Source organism: Pan troglodytes, chromosome 15 (assembly GCF_028858775.2).
Source record: "Pan troglodytes isolate AG18354 chromosome 15, NHGRI_mPanTro3-v2.0_pri, whole genome shotgun sequence".
Lineage (NCBI taxonomy): Eukaryota > Metazoa > Chordata > Mammalia > Primates > Hominidae > Pan > Pan troglodytes.
Window position 1 is genome coordinate 93,686,323 of NC_072413.2, and position 17,644 is coordinate 93,703,966.

Here is a 17,644-nt window from a genome sequence, read left to right on the forward strand (position 1 = left end):
ATTTAAGGAGTTTGCGCAGCTGGAAAGCTACACATGTGAGTCTGGAGGCGGGTCCCGGTTGCAGACTTGCCATGGCCTCCGAAGCTTCTGTGCGTCTAGGGGTGCCTCCTGGCCGTCTGTGGATCCAGAGGCCTGGCATCTACGAAGATGAGGAGGGGAGAACCTGGGTGACTGTGGTCGTGCGGTTCAATCCCTCGCATAGGGAATGGGCCAGGGCCTCCCAGGGCAGCAGAGTGAGTCCTGGGCACGAGGGGAGGCTGTGGGGAGGGCTGCGCACTGACCCCTGCCCGTGTGGGACCGCGGTGGGGGTCAGAGGGGGCCGTTCTCACCCGCACTGGAAAACTCACTTCTGTGCAGGTCTAGGAGCGCAGCAATGTCCATGCCCAGCCCTGGCCCCAGGAACACCCCCCGTAAAGGGACCACAGGCACAAGCTTATCCACGTGAGATAATGTGGTCCTGCGTGGTGAAGCCGAGGCTAAGGTAGCTCAGGGCTTAGTGCCATTGCCAGTGCCTGCTGGGAAGGCCCACAAATGGGGCAGCTATTGAGCTGGGCTTTCTGGGATGAGTAGGAGTTCTCCAGGTCTAGAAAGGAGGCAGGAGTAGTATAAGCAAAAGCATTGCAACCTGGAGGCACCAGGTGGGCCAACAGGATGAACGTGACATTGGTGTCAGATTACTGATCTGCAAAATGAGAATAATATACCTCTGTGGCAAGCTAGTCACAGACATGCTCACATACATGGCTCACCGCCTGAATGGCCTGGGGAAGCATTTGACTGATAACAGATTCTGGAAATTAATTCAGGAGGCTTGGGTGGAGTCCTAGATTCTTTACGTTTCAAAAGCTCCCCAGGTGATAATGATAATGACTCAGGAAACAGCTGTAGATGAGGGCTTTAGATCACAGCCAGTCTTTGAGGGATGAAGTAAATACAGTAGCGTCTCTGGTGTGGGTGGCGGTGGGGAATTGATTCCAGGACCGACTGTGGATGCTCAAGTCCCTGATAGAAAATGACCTGGGTAGTAATTACATATAACCTCAGCGCATCCTCTACTATATTTGAAATTAGATTACTAATAACACCTAATGCTACACCTACACATCACTTCAAGCTCTGCTTTTGGGAACTTTGTGGAATTTTTTTTTCCCCAAATATTTTTAATCTGAGGTTAGTCGAATTCATGGGTGCAGTATCCATGGAAATGGGGGACTGGCTGTACCTTAGTGTAATGTGGTAAAAGCATATCCGGATATTTAAAATGCCACTTAGGGCCGGGCGCGGTGGCTCACGCCTGTAATCCCAGCACTTTGGGAGGCCGAGATGGGCTTATCACGAGATCAGGAGATCGAGACCATCCTAGCCAACATGGGGAAACCCCGTCTCTACTAAAAATACAAAAAATTAGCCGGGCGTGGTGGCGGACGCCTGTAGTCCCAGCTACTCGGGAGGCTGAGGCAGGAGAATGGGGTGAACCCGGGAGGCGGAGCTTGTAGTGAGCCGGGATCGCACCACTGCACTCCAGCCTGGGTGACAGAGTGAGACTCCGTCCCCCCACCCCAAAAAAAATGCCGTTTAGGTCATCGTAAACAATTCACTGCCTGTTTGTTTGTTTTTTGAGAAAGTCTTGCTCTGTTGCGGCTGGAGTGCAGTGGTGTGATCTTGGCTCACTGCAACCTCCACCTCCCAGGCTCAAGTGATTCTCATGCCTCAGCCTCCCGAGTAGCTTGGATTACAGGCGATTTTTTTTTTTACAGTTAATTTTTTTTGTTATTTTCAGGAGAGACAAAGTTTAATCATGTGGGCCAGGCTGGTTTTGAACTCCTGACCTCAAGTGATCTGCCCACCTTGGCCTCCCAAAGTGCTGGGATTACAGGTGAGCCACCTCGCCCAGCCAGTTCACTGACATTTTAAACAATATAACACATTTCCTAAGAAAAGTTCAAATAGGTTATTTCAAAAAATGGTAGAGAACATGGAAAGGCTTTTCTGTACATACACTAAATAAAGCATGCAAAAATTGTGGAGCAAATATTTTAAGTTTTTCAAAAGCCTGAAAAAGTGTTAATGGAGGGCACTGTAAAATGGTGCAGCCACTGTGGAAAACAGGATGAGGATTCCTCAAAAAAAGAATGACGGCACAATCCAGCAATGCCACTTCTGGATATATACCCACAAGACTCTGAAGCCGGAACTTAAGCATGTATTCATACATCCATGTTCACAGCAGTATCATTCATACTAGCCAAAAGGTGGAGGCAGCCCCAGTGTCCATTGATAGATGAATGGGTAAACAACACAAACCATGAAGTATTCACACTTAAAAGTCAGACACACGGATGAAACTTGGAGCCATTATACTAAATGAAATATGCCAGTCACGGAAGGACAGATTCTCTTGTATGAGGTACTCAGAGTGGTCTCATTCATAAAGTGGAATGGTGGCTGCCAGGGGCTGGAGGGAGTCGAGGATGGGAAGTTAATGTTAGTAACAGGTACGGAGTCTCAGTTTAGGAAGATAAAAAGTTCTGGAGGTGGATAGTGCCGACGGTTCCACATATCAATGCACTTAATGCCACCAAACTGTACTCTTAAAAACAGTTGGCCGGGCGCAGTGGCTCACGCCTGTAATCCCAGCACTTTGGGAGGCCGAGGCGGGCGGATCACAAGGTCAGGAGATCGAGACCATCCTGGCTAACATGGCGAAACCCTGTCTCTACTAAAAATACAACAAAATTAGCCGGGTGCGGTGGCGGGCGCCTGTAGTCCCAGCTACTCGGGGGGCTGAGGCAGGAGAATGGCTTGAACCTGGGAGGCGGAGCTTGCAGTGAGCTGAGATCCAGCCACTGCACTCCAGCCTGGGCGACAGAGCAAGACTCCGTCTCAAACAAAACAAAACAAAAAAAAAGTTAAGATTTTTCTTTAAAAAAATGATTCAATGGAAATAGAATGGATTCTTCAAATAACTTAGCCACGGGTGGGATAAGGGACCTACTTAGTAAGTATTTTTTTCCCCTCTTTCTTAAAAATAGATCGATGTCTTAGGGTGGGAATTAGGCTTCCTGGGCGACACATCTAATGCAAAGATCAGCCACCTTTTTCTGTAAAGGATCTGATGGTAAACATTTTCCACTTGGAGAGCTATGCTCTTGCAGCTACTCAGCCCTGCTATTGCAGTGCAAAAGCAGCTAAAGGCAACGGTAAAGGAATGAGGGAAGGAGCCTTAGTTTATTTACAATAAAGCTTTATTTGCAAAAGCAGATGCAAGCCAGACTTAGTTTGCTGATCTCTGATCTACAGTCAGAATACACAGAGAAGGAGAGATTTTGCCATATAATTTAAAATACTTCTCTTTGCAAAAGCAGTCCATAAAAAAAGTGAGGACAACAAACTGAGAAAAATTATTCACAACATGTCTGATTGATAGAGCACTAATATTCTTAATTCAAAAAGACATTTTATCACAAAAGAAGACAAATACTTAGAAAATTGTGCAAAAGATTTTCCATTTTGTTGCATAACGTAGGAAGCTTTGGTTTTACTTTACCTTTCATCTTTCTAACTTCCAGTACCAGCCTAATTATTTTTATTTTTATTATTATGTATTTATTTTGAGACAGAGTCTTGCTCTGTCTCCCAGGCTGGAGTGCAGTGACCTGACGATAGCTTACAACAGCCTCTACCTCCCAGGTTCAAGAAATCTTCTCACCTTAGCTTCCCGAGTAGCTGGGACTGTAGGCACATGCCACCATGGCCAGCTAATTTTTTATTTTTTGTAGAGACAGAGTCTCATTATGTTGCCGAGGCTGGTCTTGAACTTGTGGCTTCAAGCAGTCCTCCTGCCTTGGCCTCCCAAAGTGTTGGGATTACAGGCATAAGCCACTGCTCCCAGCCTTATTTCGTATATAAGTGTGTGAAGGTCATGATCAGAACTGCCATATATTTTGGCGGGAAAATCTATCACCCTCAGATCCAGGAGTCCATGGATATCTTGTTTTTAAAACGAAGATTTAAAAAATTACGGCAATGGCAGAGATGGAGCCCCAAGAGAATACTCAGCTTTAACCCAAGGTATTGACGGGTTGGAAACAGTGGCTAAATTTGGGGATTGCAGTGGGGTGAGGCAGGGTGCAGGTCAGAGGGGGCCAGAAGAGCCCCAGCCATCCTAGATGAAGCCACAAGCACCAGTGCCAAGGCTCTTGGTCTGGAATTCTGAAAACATTTACCTCTGACCCTGGCAGCCCACTGGCCATTGCTTGTGTGCAGCCCAGTTGGCAGGGAACCCCTATCCATGATTTGCCGCCTCTTTTCTGGTCCCTTCAGTATGAACCCAGCATCACAGTGCACTTGTGGCAGATGGCAGTGCACACCCGGGAGCTACTCTCCTCCGGCCAGATGCCCTTCTCCCAGCTGCCCGCCGTGTGGCAGCTCTACCCCGGGAGGAAGTACCGAGCAGCGGATTCCAGTTTCTGGGAAATAGCAGACCATGGCCAGGCAAGTGTGTGGTGGTTCTAGGTGAAAGCGACAGGTGGCCCCCGGTGACTGCCGTGGCCCTCTCTCTTCTGTACCCCTGGACCCCTTGGGGTTCTTGTCTGTCCTCTTCCTGTTGCTCAAGTCTTCCTTCAAGGAGGCCTGAGTGTGTGTGGGTGGATCGGTGCATGAGTTCCCATGTGGGATGCAGGCAGAGTGGGTGAGGGAGGGAGGGTTGCCTTCCCTGGGCTAGAGAAATCCACAAGCTGGAGTTCCCACCTGCCTCACCCCTGCCTGCTGCTGCTGCCAGCCTGCATGGGCGGCCGTTAAGGCCAACTGGAGGAGCATCTCCCAGAGGTTCTGATGGCTGCTCCCTCTCCTGCAGATTGACTCTATGGAGCAGCTGGTCCTAACATATCAGCCGGAGAGGAAAGACTGACACTGGGAGTGGCTGGTATGTTGGGGCCCTGTGCGTCTCGGTGTAGGGATCAGACGAAGCGAGAAGACCTCTCCTCTTTTCAGAAAGACGGTGTGGCCTCCTTCTCCTCCCTGCTGTTTGCTGAGATTTTTCTTACATAGCCACCTGTCACCTCTGTTCCCCAGCCCCTTGGATGTGATGGTCCACAGTGGGTGGGCCCCCATAATAAGTTCCTAAAGCATGGGATCTCGTCGAATAAGACTCATCATTTAATCCTTGCGAGAATTCTGTGAGGTGTACGTGTTAATGTCCCATTTCACGACGAAAAGACAAGACTCTGGGGATGGGAATGACTTCCTCGAGACCATACAGCCAGGAAATAGCGGTGAATCTAGTGATCTCGGGTCCCTAGATTTAACCGTGGCACTGAGGTGCCGTGTGACGGTGGCCTTGGAGGGCCCAGCACTGACCCATAGAGGGCTCCTCTCAGATGGGCAGCAGCTTGGAGCAGGCCAGGCAGGGCCTGGTCCATTGGAGGGGCTGGCACTGGACTTGCCTTTGACCCCAGCAGCTTGGATGGGGTGCCGGGCTCCCCCATAGTTCACTGACTGTCTCTTTTGGTCTTCTCCCAGGCCCTGCCGGCCCTGCCTCTTCTGGCCTGGTGTCTCCTCATGCCCCCTCAGTGAGGATCTTCATGTACCTGCTCTTCTGTTTGCACACCCAGCATAGCCTCCTTGCGGGCGGAAGGCAGTAGGGCCCCTGCACACTCAGTTTCTCTCGTTTTCCTTAGTTATCAGTCCTGTCCTGTACCACTCGGGTCTGCACTTAGGGCAGCTGGCCTGGATGGGCTTCACTGGGGCCCTGTCTGTGCGCTGAGCCAGTTTCCCCTGCTGCCTGCAAGCTGTGGGTTCTTTCTCCTCTGTGCCCCTCATGCTGATCTTCTAGATGCCACTCCCAAATCCCCTTCATACCCACCAGGATGTGTGCCCAGCCAGGCCTCCAGCACCCCCAGTGCAGCTCATGATTGGAAACTCACCATCGGCAGGCAGTGGTTTGGTTTAAGAGATGGCATTAGAGGGAGCCCAGTCTGGATGTGGACTTGGATGCCCCGTGGGTATCAGTTCTGCTGACACTTTGGCCCGAAATAGATCCAGTGCTGAGCAAGCAATGTACACCGGAGCCTCAGTGAGCCCATCTGCACAGTGGGGAGCATGGAGGGATGGGTTTGGCCTGTGCTTCTGCTTGTTCAGTCCTTCAGCTCACGGAAGGGATGCTAGTCCGTGAAGGTGACCTCACAGTACTGGTTAATTAAACTTTATTGCTCACTGTCCACTTTTGTGCTGAATTGGAGCCTCTCTTTGACCTCTTTCTAGCATAGAAATGGCAGCTTCTGGTACCGAAATGTTAAGGTAACATTTTAATGATCCATTTCATATTTTTCCACACTGGGAAGGAAATTGTGATTGGTCCATTCAGCAGCAAGACGCCGGCGGGAGTTAAGGAAGGGGAGGAGACTCGTGCGGGCTCTGGGTGAAGCCCTGCTGTGAAAGGGCAGGAAAGCCCGTAGTGGTCACAGGAGAACCGGGAGCAAGGGAGAGCTCCCAAAGCGAGACAATGCAACAGCATGTCATTGCAGGAGATGCAGAATGCAGGTGCAAGGGAGGAAGGGCCCATGTGTGGGAGAGTATGACATGACAGAGGAGCAGAGTCCTTGAGCAGGGAGGGATGAGGCAGGGGGCCAAGGCACTGAGCAGTGCCACCATTGTGACCAGGAAGAAGAGGACGATACAGTGCAGGTCAGGGTGACCATGCAGTGGTGGCAAGGAGAAGAGATTCCCTCCCTCATGTCGCTCACAAGAAAAAATCACCCATGGGCTGAAATCCCAACCTTACAAAATGAATCTGTAAAAGCATTCATAGAAAGTTTGGGGAAATATGTTCATGAACGTGGGGTACAGAAAAACCCAAGTAAATCACAGGTGTAAGCAAAAGACAGTGTAAGACAAACTTTTTCAAGTGAAGCATTTCTGTATGACAAAATATTAGGAAGCATCAATCACAATTTAGCATGGTATATAAGGCACGCCAGTGTTTGCCTGCAGCGGGCTTGCTCAAGCCCAGTGGTGTTGCGGGGAGGGGCTGTCCTGTGCCTTGTAGAATGTTTAGCAACATCCTTGGCCGCCACCCACTGGATGCCAGAAGCATCTCCTGACCGCAACTTGTGAGAACCAAAAATGCCAAATGCCTCCTGAGGGGGCAAAATTGCCCCTGGCTGAGAATCACTACCCTAGATAAACACTTGCACATGTGGTGTACACAAGAGGTATGAAGAGAGAGCACTGTGGTAAGAGTTCAGATTCCACAGTGTTGGCATGGTTAAAGGGAGGCCCCGTGAGCAGGAGCTGGGGTGAGCACTGCAGGCTGGCATTGTACCTTCTGCTGAGAAGCTTATGTTGATCTGGCAGCCTGGTCTTTGAGGAACCCTCTTCCCCTAGCCTGCCTTCCCTCCCACTGGCCTGAGTCGGGGGTATGCAGGAGAGGGTGTGTCATGCAGCATGCATCCCAGTCAACATAAGGATTTCATGATGACACGGTCTCGCTCTGTCATCCACGCTGGAGTGCAGTGGCGCGATCGCGGCTCACTGCAAGCTCCGCCTCCCGGGTTCACGCCATTCTCCTGCCTCAGCCTCCCGAGTAGCTGAGACTACAGGTGCCCGCCACCACTCCCGGCTAATTTTTTTGTATTTTTAGTAGAGACGGGGTTTCACCGTGTTAGCCAGGATGGTCTTGATCTCCTGACCTCGTGATCCGCCCACCTTGGCCTCCCAAAGTACTGGGATTACAGGTGTGAGCCACCGCGCCTGGCCTAGGAAAGGTTTTTATTGTTAAATGGGAAATTTACAAAGCCAGAGAGGGAAGGAGGCATTGTTTTCCTACCCACAGAAATGTGCCTCCCAGAAAGGAGCCGGCTCTGCTGGATACCCAGTGGGTGTCTGCATCCAGGAGAGAGAATTCAGTCCCTTAGCTGCCTTCTTATAGTGCAGGCTGGGTGCAAGTGCAATGATGAAGGCTGCACAGACTTCCTGGGTACCAGGTGGGTGGGGTCTGGGAATGCCAGCCGTCCAGTGCCTGGACACTTGGGGTCTATATGTAACTGTAATAGGTTTGTTGTCAAATGTGCACATATCCCAATACTGGGTCGCAGCAGAGAAAGCAGTTGAATGGTAGGGTCACCGAAGGAGGGGATAGGAGGAAACCTCAAATCCATCTCCCAGAGAGTAGGACTGGGCCACTGGAGATTGTTGATTGATTGAAAAGTGCAGGATGACATGGGACAGGGAGATGAAGCAGCTGTATTCTCATGCTGATCTGTTCCTCTGTGGCGGTCTTCAAACTGGTTGCTGGAATTCAGACTCTGAAAAACATCTTAAGTGATTTTATTCTAATGTCAGAGATCCTGTCTATAGGAACGAAGGGGATACAAGTAAATTATTAAACAGTCAGTCTTATAATCCTAAAGTCAGAAATCCTATCTGTAGAAACATCGGATATGCAAATGGTCACTATCTAGAGTGCTACGTGACTTTCAGCAACAAGAAAGTGGGTCTAAGTGCAGCCTGATCAATGCTTAATTATAACTGTATTTCTGTCCAGAACCCAGCATGCAAACTGCAAGGGGGGCAGTTTCATATGGGAAGTTTCAGGCTCCCAGGATTAGGGAAGGAAGTCATCAGTTCTTTGGGAAGTAGAGCTCGGGTGCTGCTTCTTCCTTGGGAAATAGGCCCTTGTCCCTGCCACCTAGGATACCTCTGCTCCTTGACCTTAGAGCGCTATTAGTCCTATAGCATTGGGAGGGGCCCCCAGCCCCCAGCTGGTCCCCAGGGAGTCACACTTTGGGATCTGCTGCCCCTCCTGGGCGCTGTCCTTCACCTGCTGGTGGTCTGCGTGCTCTCCTGGCCTCACTGCTGAGGTCTGCAGCAGGACAACGCATAGTCTGTGCCTGGTGACTCCCAGGGTCTGGGTGACTTGGCTTCACCTGGGATCCTACTACTTGTTCTGCCCCAACTGTTAGCTGTGACCCCTTTCCAGCTGCCATCTGGGTGGTCCACACCCAAGCCTCTGCTGAGGTCAGCTTGCCCTGGCACTTGGCATTGGTGCTGGATGTGGCATGGCGGTGCCCCACAGAAGATGCGCTCCAGGGAACCTCTCACCCCACCTCACCATAGTGATATGGGAGTTAAAAAGGAATTATTTAGGCAGATAGCAAGGGCATGAGAGTCCTCAGTAAGGCTTTTCTTCATTTTTTTTTTTTTTTTGAGACGGAGTTTCGCTCCTGTTTCCCAGGCTGGAGTGCAATGGCGCGATCTCGGCCCACCGCAACCTCCGCCTCCTGGGTTCAAGCGATTCTCCTACCTCAGCCTCCCAAGTAGCTGGGTTTACAGGCATGCGCCACCACACCCAGCTAATTTTTTGTATTTTTAGTAGAGACGGGGTTTCTCCATGTTGGCCAGGCTGGTCTTGAACTCCTGATCTCAGGTGATCCACCCGCCAAAGTGCTGGGATTACAGGCATGAGCCACCGTGCCTGGCCAAGGCTATTCTTTTTAACGAAAGCAGCGCCAATCGTTTTCTAACAAATAGCAGCCTGCAAGCTGGGAGCTTTCATGGGTGAATGCTGGCAGGAACTAAGGACTAGACATGTTCAAGGTGGCAGACTTGTCTGCCAGCCACATGTATTTTAAGGAGCAGACCAGATGGGGCCAATCAACTGTATGTTATGAGCCATACATAACAAATCAGATTACCACTTCCTCAACTGGACCACGAAACTCAAGAGCATTCAAACTGTCCTTTTTCCACTTGGAGACCCCTTCCTCTATAGAGGAAGCTATTTCTGTTTCTCATCTCTTCAACCTATTAAACCTCTGCTCTTAAACTCCTTGTGTGTGTCTGTGTCCTAAAAGGAACTCCAGGGTATATACCCCAGACAAAGTAGCCACTTCAGTAGTGGGCTCTTTCGCATTGCCTGGGCCCAGAGGCTCTGGCCCAGGCTCCTTTTGCTGTTACGTTTCTGTAACATTGTGATACAATAAGAAATACAGATTTGGTCTCCATCCCCAGGTCCCAGCGTAGGGCTCCTGAAGCCTCTGGAATTTTCTAAGTGATAGGAGTGAGAGGAGCATCTTTTGTTCTTCATAATAAACCCCTTTCAACCTACCATGTGATTACAGGATTGGAACTTGTAGTCCCACCCTCCTGACCTCCAGGAAATACAAAAATAACAGTGTTTCCAAACACTGGGAAGGGGAGGAGAAAGAAGGTAGAGGTAAAGTACATAGGTTTTCCCGTGGAAGGAAGTCCAGAAAATACAGTTGAAAGATCAAGTCACAGAGCTAGGAACATATTATTTAAAGGAAAAGCTAGAATTAAGACTCATAAGAAAACTAACCAAAATTGGCAGCAGCAGATATGGACAGGAGGAGAGAGGAAGCACAAGGATGCTGTTTCCTCATCCTTCACAGGGGACAGTTGGGAGAGGTCGTAGAACAATAAACAGAACGGCCACATAAAAGCTCTAAAAGGCCGGGCGTGGTGGCTACACGCCTGTAATCCCAGCACTTTGGGAGGCTGAGGCCGGTGAATCATTTGAGGTCAGGAGTTCGAGACCAGCCTGGCCCACACGGTGAAACCCCGTCTCTACTAAAAATACAAAAATTAGCCGGGCGGTAGTAGCGCACGCCTGTAATCCCAGTTACTCGGGAGGCTGAGGCAGGGGAATCGCTTGAGCCTGGGAGGCGGAAATTGCAGTGAGGTGAGATCACGCCCCTACACTCCAGTCTGGGTGACAGAGTGAGACACTGTCTCAGAAAAATGATAAAAGCTCTAAAGGTGCAATTCAGACCTTCTGAATTACGTAAGAAAAACAACCTTCCCAAAATATATTTGAACCAGTAAGAGAATTCAACAAGTTAAGTGTTTATACATTTAACATGTAACACCCAACAGCTTTCTTGTATATAGACATGAGTCAGTTAGAAAAAAAAAATGGGTGATCAATGTAAAATACTTATATGAAGCAAATTTTAAAATTCTGAAGGACAGTAAACAAGTCTTGAATAAACCTAAAAATCTTAAAATAGTCATGTGAATTGGACAATTTACCTCTATGCCTCAGTTTCCTCATCTGTAATACAGGGACAGTAAAAGTAGCCATCTCATGGGCTGTTGTGCAGATTAACATATCGGGCTAAGTTAGTATTTGTAAAGCTCTTAGTGGTACATAGGGCTATGGAAAAGCATTGTCTAAATCAATCGGAGGCTTCGTTGTTGGAAAGATACAATATCTCCCTAAGCCTATTTATAAATGTAATGCAATCACAACAAAGAACTTAAGAGTTTTGTACCTGGACAATTTGAACCTCAAACTGATATGGAGAATTTAAGATGTGAGAAAAGCTGGGAAAAATCTGAACGAGGAGAGCTGTGAGGGTGGACTAGAGTTAGCAGCCATCGACAAGCAACCCAAAGCTGCAGCAACAAACCCTGGTGGGTAGTCACGCAGGTGCAGGCATCAAGAGAAGTGAAAACGGAAGAGGCTGAGGGAGAGCTGAAAACACAAGTGGGAATTCAGCACACGAGTGAAGGCAGGTACAACATGCCACTCTGGTATAACGATTTTGTGCTAATAATGGCCCTTGATAAACAACAGATGCACGAAGGGCACTCTGCCTTCTCCTTTCTCTTCCTGAAAGCAAGAGAGAAACCTCTATGTGGAAGATGTCCTCCATCAGAAGGAAAGTGACACTCATCACTGGGGCTGGGAGTTGAGGCTGAGAGAATTCTGTATAAACTAACATCATAAATAAACCTTTCTCCTTTAGCCACAAGGAATTCGCCTAGCCCGAGGCCCCTTTCCCGGTCACATTTTCCACAATATACTACTCTTTGTCCAAAATCAGTGTTTAACTCTGTTTCTTTGGGTCTTTGTTTCCTTATGAGGGGCTCCTGTGTCACAGAAAACTTACATTAAATCAATATGCTTTTCTCCTATGAATCTGTTTTATGTCAATTTAATTCTCTAGCCCAGCCGAAAATGCTAAGAGGGTAGAGGTGAAATTTTGCCTCCCTTACACAATCAAGGTGGCATTTCAAAGCACTGCCAAAGGATACATTAGTCACTAAATAGCGTCATGAGACCTGGCTAGCCATTTGCATAAAAAAGTTGGATCACTACTTCATTTCTCATATAGAAGTAAATTCCAGATAGATTCATGATTTAAACAAAGGAAATGACAAAAGGATAGACGAAAACGTGAAGAAAATTTGTTATTGTGGAGCAGAGAAGTCCTTATTAAGAAAAACCTGGGCCGGGTGCAGTGGCTCACGCCTGTAATCCCAGCCTTTGGGAGGCCAAGGCAGGCGGATCACGAGGTCAGGAGATCGAGACCATCCTGGCCAACATGGTGAAACCCCATCTCTACTAAAAATACAAAAAAATTAGCTGGGCATGGTGGCAGGTGCCTGTAATCCCAGCTACTCGGGAGGCTGAGCCAGGAGAATCGCTTGAACCCAGGAGGCGGAGCTTGCAGTGAGCCGAGATTATACCACTGCACCCCAGCCTGGAGACAGAGCAAGACTCCATCTCAAAAATAAAAAAGGAAAAAAAAAAAAAAGAAAAACCTAAACCCAGAATACACACAAAAAAAGCAATACATATGACAGTGTTAAAAAATAAAACATTTCTGCCTAGCAGAAACAACAACAACAAAATAAAGTACAAAACAACTTAACCATGGTGAAAACACAGATCAGTATGTAGAGAAACACTGACAAAGGACTTCTTTCCTGAATATCTAAAGATTCTTTATGGTTGTTTCCACACTTCATTCATCCCTCACCAGCTTAGATTCTGTGTTCCAAAAACTCCTTCACACACATGGGAGAGTCTGCCCCACTCTTCTGTATCACTTGCCAGGTGAAATGCCACATTTGGTGGAACCCACTTTGCCTTATGTTCTAAACCTGAGAGAAAAATATTGATAGACAAAATACTCATAAAAACAGGCTGACAATTTCCACTTTGAATTCCTGCCTGCAAACCTCAAAAGGCCAGATCTGCTCAGCAATTCTATCAAGTTTCTCTGGTAAGTTGGTTTCCCCTGGATCGAAGATGGCTGTGTCAGTCTATCTGTTCTCATATGTGAGATGTCCTTGCCTTACACTTGGCTGAAAAAGAGACCTAATATGGGGAATTCCCAGAGGGGCCTTGCCTGAAGGGCCCACACAAAGCTCTTCCTGCCTTCCTGATCACTCTGCTGGGTTTCTTTCCATCATGGGACTTCCTTCTGTGCTAGAATGCATACCCCCTGAACCTAGCTCAGGGCCAAAGATTGAGCTGAATAAACAAATACCAGAAGGGAGAAACAGGGCAGATTCTGGCAACATCCGAACCACACCACTTAAACTAACTTGGGGCAAGTAACTTCTAGTCTCAGAGCCTGTTTCTTCACCAAGAACTTGGGGGTAACGAGTACTTACTTCTTCGTAAGGCCTAAAGGAGATAATCTGTGTTAATCACACATCACACTAGCTGGTCCACTGGAATCACTTTTTGGACCAACTGCCTTTCTCTCTCTCTTTTTAGCTTTCCTTCTTTATTAAATTCCCTTAAGCATTACTCATAATTCAAGTTTAAGACAGGACAAATCTCACAAAGTATTTATGGCTAGTTCTCTTCTTCTTATAAACGAACCCATAAAAAAGCATCCCCTAATTCCTCTCTAGTTTTTCTAACCTCCTTGCTTTTCTAAAATTGAAAAAAAATAATTCTGGTGTACTAAAACTAGAACCAAGTTTCCTCAACGTCTTCAGTTAAACTACCTTTAATTCCTCAATCAAGGCATACCACACAATGTTATCTACACTTTACAGTAAAGGACTCTGAGTGGCTGGTGTTTTTTGCTTAGTGTAACCATTACACAACAGTATGTACTTGTCACCCCTGGCCTCCTAAAAAAAATCCAGAATTTATTATCTTGACCTTAGGTGCCAAATGAGGCTGGCAAGGCTTTCTCCTGGGGTAAGATCGTAGGTGGTTAGGAGTAAATAAAACCCCAGCTTTGTGACTCTGTATGACATCACACACTTTCAGCCTAGCATTGCCAACTACTAGGCACATTACCCTGAGCTGCTTGTAACAAAGGTAGTGATGTTCATTTTAAAAATATCAAGAAACAGATTAATAAAATTCAGAATATGGTATGTACAAATCCATCTTTACGAAAGGATTTTCTAGAATTTCAAGGAGAAAAAATGCATAATATACACATTTTATTCTTTTCCTTATATATACAAAGACCTTTGTTATAAGTAATTACAAAGCTAACGATACAGTTTTACTTCAGGTTTAGTTTTTCCTGCTGTGACATTAGCATTTGACTACATTCATTCTGAGAGAGCCTGAAGCAAAGGTAGGTGGGGGTGCTTGTCACCCTGTTGAACAGTTGCCCAAGAAAGTAGAGATGTTGAAAAAAGGCAGTTGTAACTTGGAGCAAAAATCGACCTAATTATTTGTGATTATATGCCATATTTTTTAAGGTGAGCATCTCAAGCCAATTGTTTGATTTTTTAAAAATCGAGCAAATTGTGTTATTCTTGCAACATTCCTGATCTCTAGTTGCAGACCGCTAGTAATTCCTTCTCTCCCGCTTAAATTATATGATAAAGATGAAAGGACAGACGCTGACATTTAGTTTGTCTCTCAGTGCTTTCTGTGATCTTTTTTCAAAGTAAAATAATCTTAGGAAAGGTTTTAATTTTTTCCTCCTAAGAACACTATTAATGATGCTTTTCACTGAATGTGGACAATATCATAAAGGAGGAATATTGAAATTTATGGAATCCACTATATGGCAGATACTTTCCATCTGTTACTTGCTTTAAAACTAAAATCCAGGCCGGGCGCGGTGGCTCACGTCTGTAATCCCAGCACTGTGGGAGGCCGAGGTGGGCGGATCACGAGGTCGGGAGATCGAGACCGTCCTGGCTAACACGGTGAAACCCCATCTCTACTAAAAATAACAAAAAAATTAGCCGGGCGTGGTGGTGGGCGCGCCTGTAGTCCCAGCTACTCGGGAGGCTGAGGTAGGAGAATGGCGTGAACCTGGGAGGCAGAGCTTGCAGTGAGCCGATATCGCGCCACTGCACTCCAGCCTGGGTGACAGAGCGAGACTCCGTCTCAAAAACAAAAACAAAAACAACCCAAAAGCCAACATTATCATCACAACCCAATGGTGGTTCATTTTGCCTGCTGCCCTGAAAAAATACAACAGTAGCAGGTGTTGCAGGGTCAGTTGAGTGAGAAGAGGGAGAAATTTCTCGAACCCATCTCCCTTTTTGGCCTCTGACCTTCTAGTTGAAACAAAATTAGTTACCTATAGACTTAAGTGAATGCTATACTGCACGTAGGCACATAACCCCAGCCTATATAAGCACTAAGAAAATTGCAACACTTTGAGTTGGTCTGGTGGAATTATCTCCAGCCTTCTGCCTGTATCCGGTTATAGCAATAAATTCCCTTCTTTCCTAGATTATCTGCTTCTCATTATTGGGCTATGCGAAAACACAGCCGACCTGGCCCAGTTCCAGGAACAACATGGACATGGTGTTAAATCCAGAGAAGATAGCCCCAAGTTAGAGAACCAAGTTGCTCTGCATAATAAAGTAAGAATGTTGGTGTTTCAAGGATTACCTATGTAAAGGGAGGAGGAGGGTGCGGTCTGTGAGGCAGAGAGGACTTGAGAAAAGATGCAGGTGGTGGGGCTTTACTGGGGTGGTGGTAATGCTGTAACAATGCTTAAGGGTCTTTTTCAAAACAAAGTTTCTAATATCCCACTTTAAGCTGTAGTCTGAATGGTAACCCCCACCCCTCCCTAAACCCCCAAACGTAACCCCCAAACGTAACCCCCAATGTATCCCCAAAGGCTGACATCGGCAAGCCCTGTGGAGAAAGAATCAGAGTAGTGTTCACTGTAGGGTAGGGTGATGTGTGTGGAACAAGAATAGGATCAGCCATAAACCAAACGGAATCAGTGGATGTTAGAGCTCAAAGTAAGGGGTGATGGGGAGAAACGTAAGACCCCATTGAAATCCTTGGAGCGATTGTGAAAGGTGATGTGGGAGGGAGAGTCAAGCTAAATTAAGTCGAAAAAGATGGAGTGCCCCATCCGACATATAGATATAGGGAGCACAGGGCATTTCACAATGAACCAGATGGGATTATAAAACTATGGTCAGTCTATTATTCTTATACAAGATAGGCTAAATATGTATGAGTCTCTCTTAAAATGAAGCTTTACTGTGGTTACACATGACCTCCAAGTTGTGGGGATGAGTAGAAATGAGACACTGTGTTACTTAACTCACTACAGTCCAGCCAGTAAGATGGTAAAGCGGCCATGGTTCTTGCTGTCCTTGCTTAGTGAGCTGATAGGGCCAGTGTTGAGGAGAGGCACCACCAGGTCAGAACAGCCCTGGCCATGTTCAGCCTTTAGGGGCCTTCTAAGTCCAGGGGCCCAAGTAATTGGCATCTTAACCAGTGAACCTGCTGTGTAAGTAAGTCCCGTACTACTGCACCAGGTACCAACATTGAATTTATAAGTTTTAGTATTGAGTAGTACAAAGAGCTCTCCCATATTATTAAAATGTGTTTAGTAGTTTCAAGAGCTATAGAATTTTCGCCTCAAACTATAAATGATCATTATAGTTAAGTATTTGTGAGAGCATTTTCTTGCAAAATTTCTCACTTAAATTTGTAAGTTGTATTTGCCGTAGGAGGTTCACTGACAATAAATTCATTGAACTAGCTCAAGTTAACTCACTTGATATACAAAGAGGTTAGAATCTTTGAGAACTGGTGTATTTCCGCAGGCATTTCCTCACTGTGAATAAAGTTGTTTTGTAAGCAAAATACAGTGACAGTAACAAAGTAACTTTAAAACACAATAAGATTCAGGGCAAGATGCTGACAGTGGCATTGTTTTTCAGTCTCCCAATTCTCCTCACAAAGTCCAGAAGAGCAACCAGGATAGCAAAAGAAAAACTGAGTATAGAAAAGTAGGAAAAAAAAATCAGAATAAAAAGATGGAGAGAATTGAAGAGAAAGTGATGGATATAACAGGCAACAAAGATGCAACATATCCATAATAGAAGTCTCACCCCCAGACCCCCTCAAAGAGGAAAGTAAGGCAGTGGGTAGAAACTACTAAAGAAAACATTCCTGAAGACAAAAAAGATGACTTGAACCTGTGTACCTGAAGGGAACATGATGTGCCTAGAACATATAAACAAAAACAGTCGACTCCAAGACATAGCCTTAAAATTATTGTACGTTATAGAACAGAAATCTGTTTGGCATAAGGTAAAATGACCAAGTAACTTACATGGGATTAGATCTTCACAGAAGACTTTTAAGTTAAAAACACAGTGGAGTAAATGGAGTAACATAGTACAAATACCCAAGAAAGGAAATGTAACACCCTCCCCACTTCGGGATTTTTAAATTCAGCCAAATGACCTTCAAGTAGAAAGACCATAGACAAACCTCAATGAAGAGGAAGGAAGGAATCAGGAAATGATGTTCCTGTGAGCACTCCCTGAGTAATCCACTAAGCTATGAGCTTCACACAATCAAGAAATGTTTAGGAAGCTTTTCATTAGGACTAGTGGTGAGAAATGAATATGTTTAACTGAAGGACTA

General features: G+C 46.5%; 2 protein-coding genes across 3 annotated transcripts in view; one reads left to right on the forward strand and one right to left on the reverse strand.

The window, feature by feature from the left end:
* Positions 1 to 7,118, forward strand: TCL1B (TCL1 family AKT coactivator B). Its single transcript, XM_054666280.2, has 4 exons — positions 1 to 233; positions 4,324 to 4,494; positions 4,856 to 4,924; positions 5,521 to 7,118. The coding sequence occupies exons 1-3, from the start codon at positions 72 to 74 to the stop codon at positions 4,907 to 4,909; spliced, it is 387 nt and encodes a 128-aa protein (XP_054522255.1). The 5' UTR covers positions 1 to 71; the 3' UTR covers positions 4,910 to 4,924; positions 5,521 to 7,118.
* The window catches only part of TCL1A (TCL1 family AKT coactivator A), a 22,149-nt gene continuing 10,795 nt past the window's right edge, over positions 6,291 to 17,644 (reverse strand). For both annotated transcript variants that reach the window (XM_063793114.1, XM_063793113.1), the window contains exon 4: positions 6,291 to 8,314. The gene's annotated coding sequence lies outside the window, so the exon portion shown is untranslated. The remainder of the gene's footprint in view (positions 8,315 to 17,644) is intronic.

Excerpts from the sequence above, each read along its gene's own strand:
- TCL1B (XM_054666280.2), top strand. The coding sequence starts at position 72 with ATGGCCTCCGAAGCTTCTGTGCGTCTAGGGGTGCCTCCTGGCCGTCTG. Across the intron at positions 234-4,323 it reads GGGCCTCCCAGGGCAGCAGA|TATGAACCCAGCATCACAGT; the intron begins GTGAGTCCTGGG and ends TGGTCCCTTCAG. Across the intron at positions 4,495-4,855 it reads AAATAGCAGACCATGGCCAG|ATTGACTCTATGGAGCAGCT; the intron begins GCAAGTGTGTGG and ends CCTCTCCTGCAG.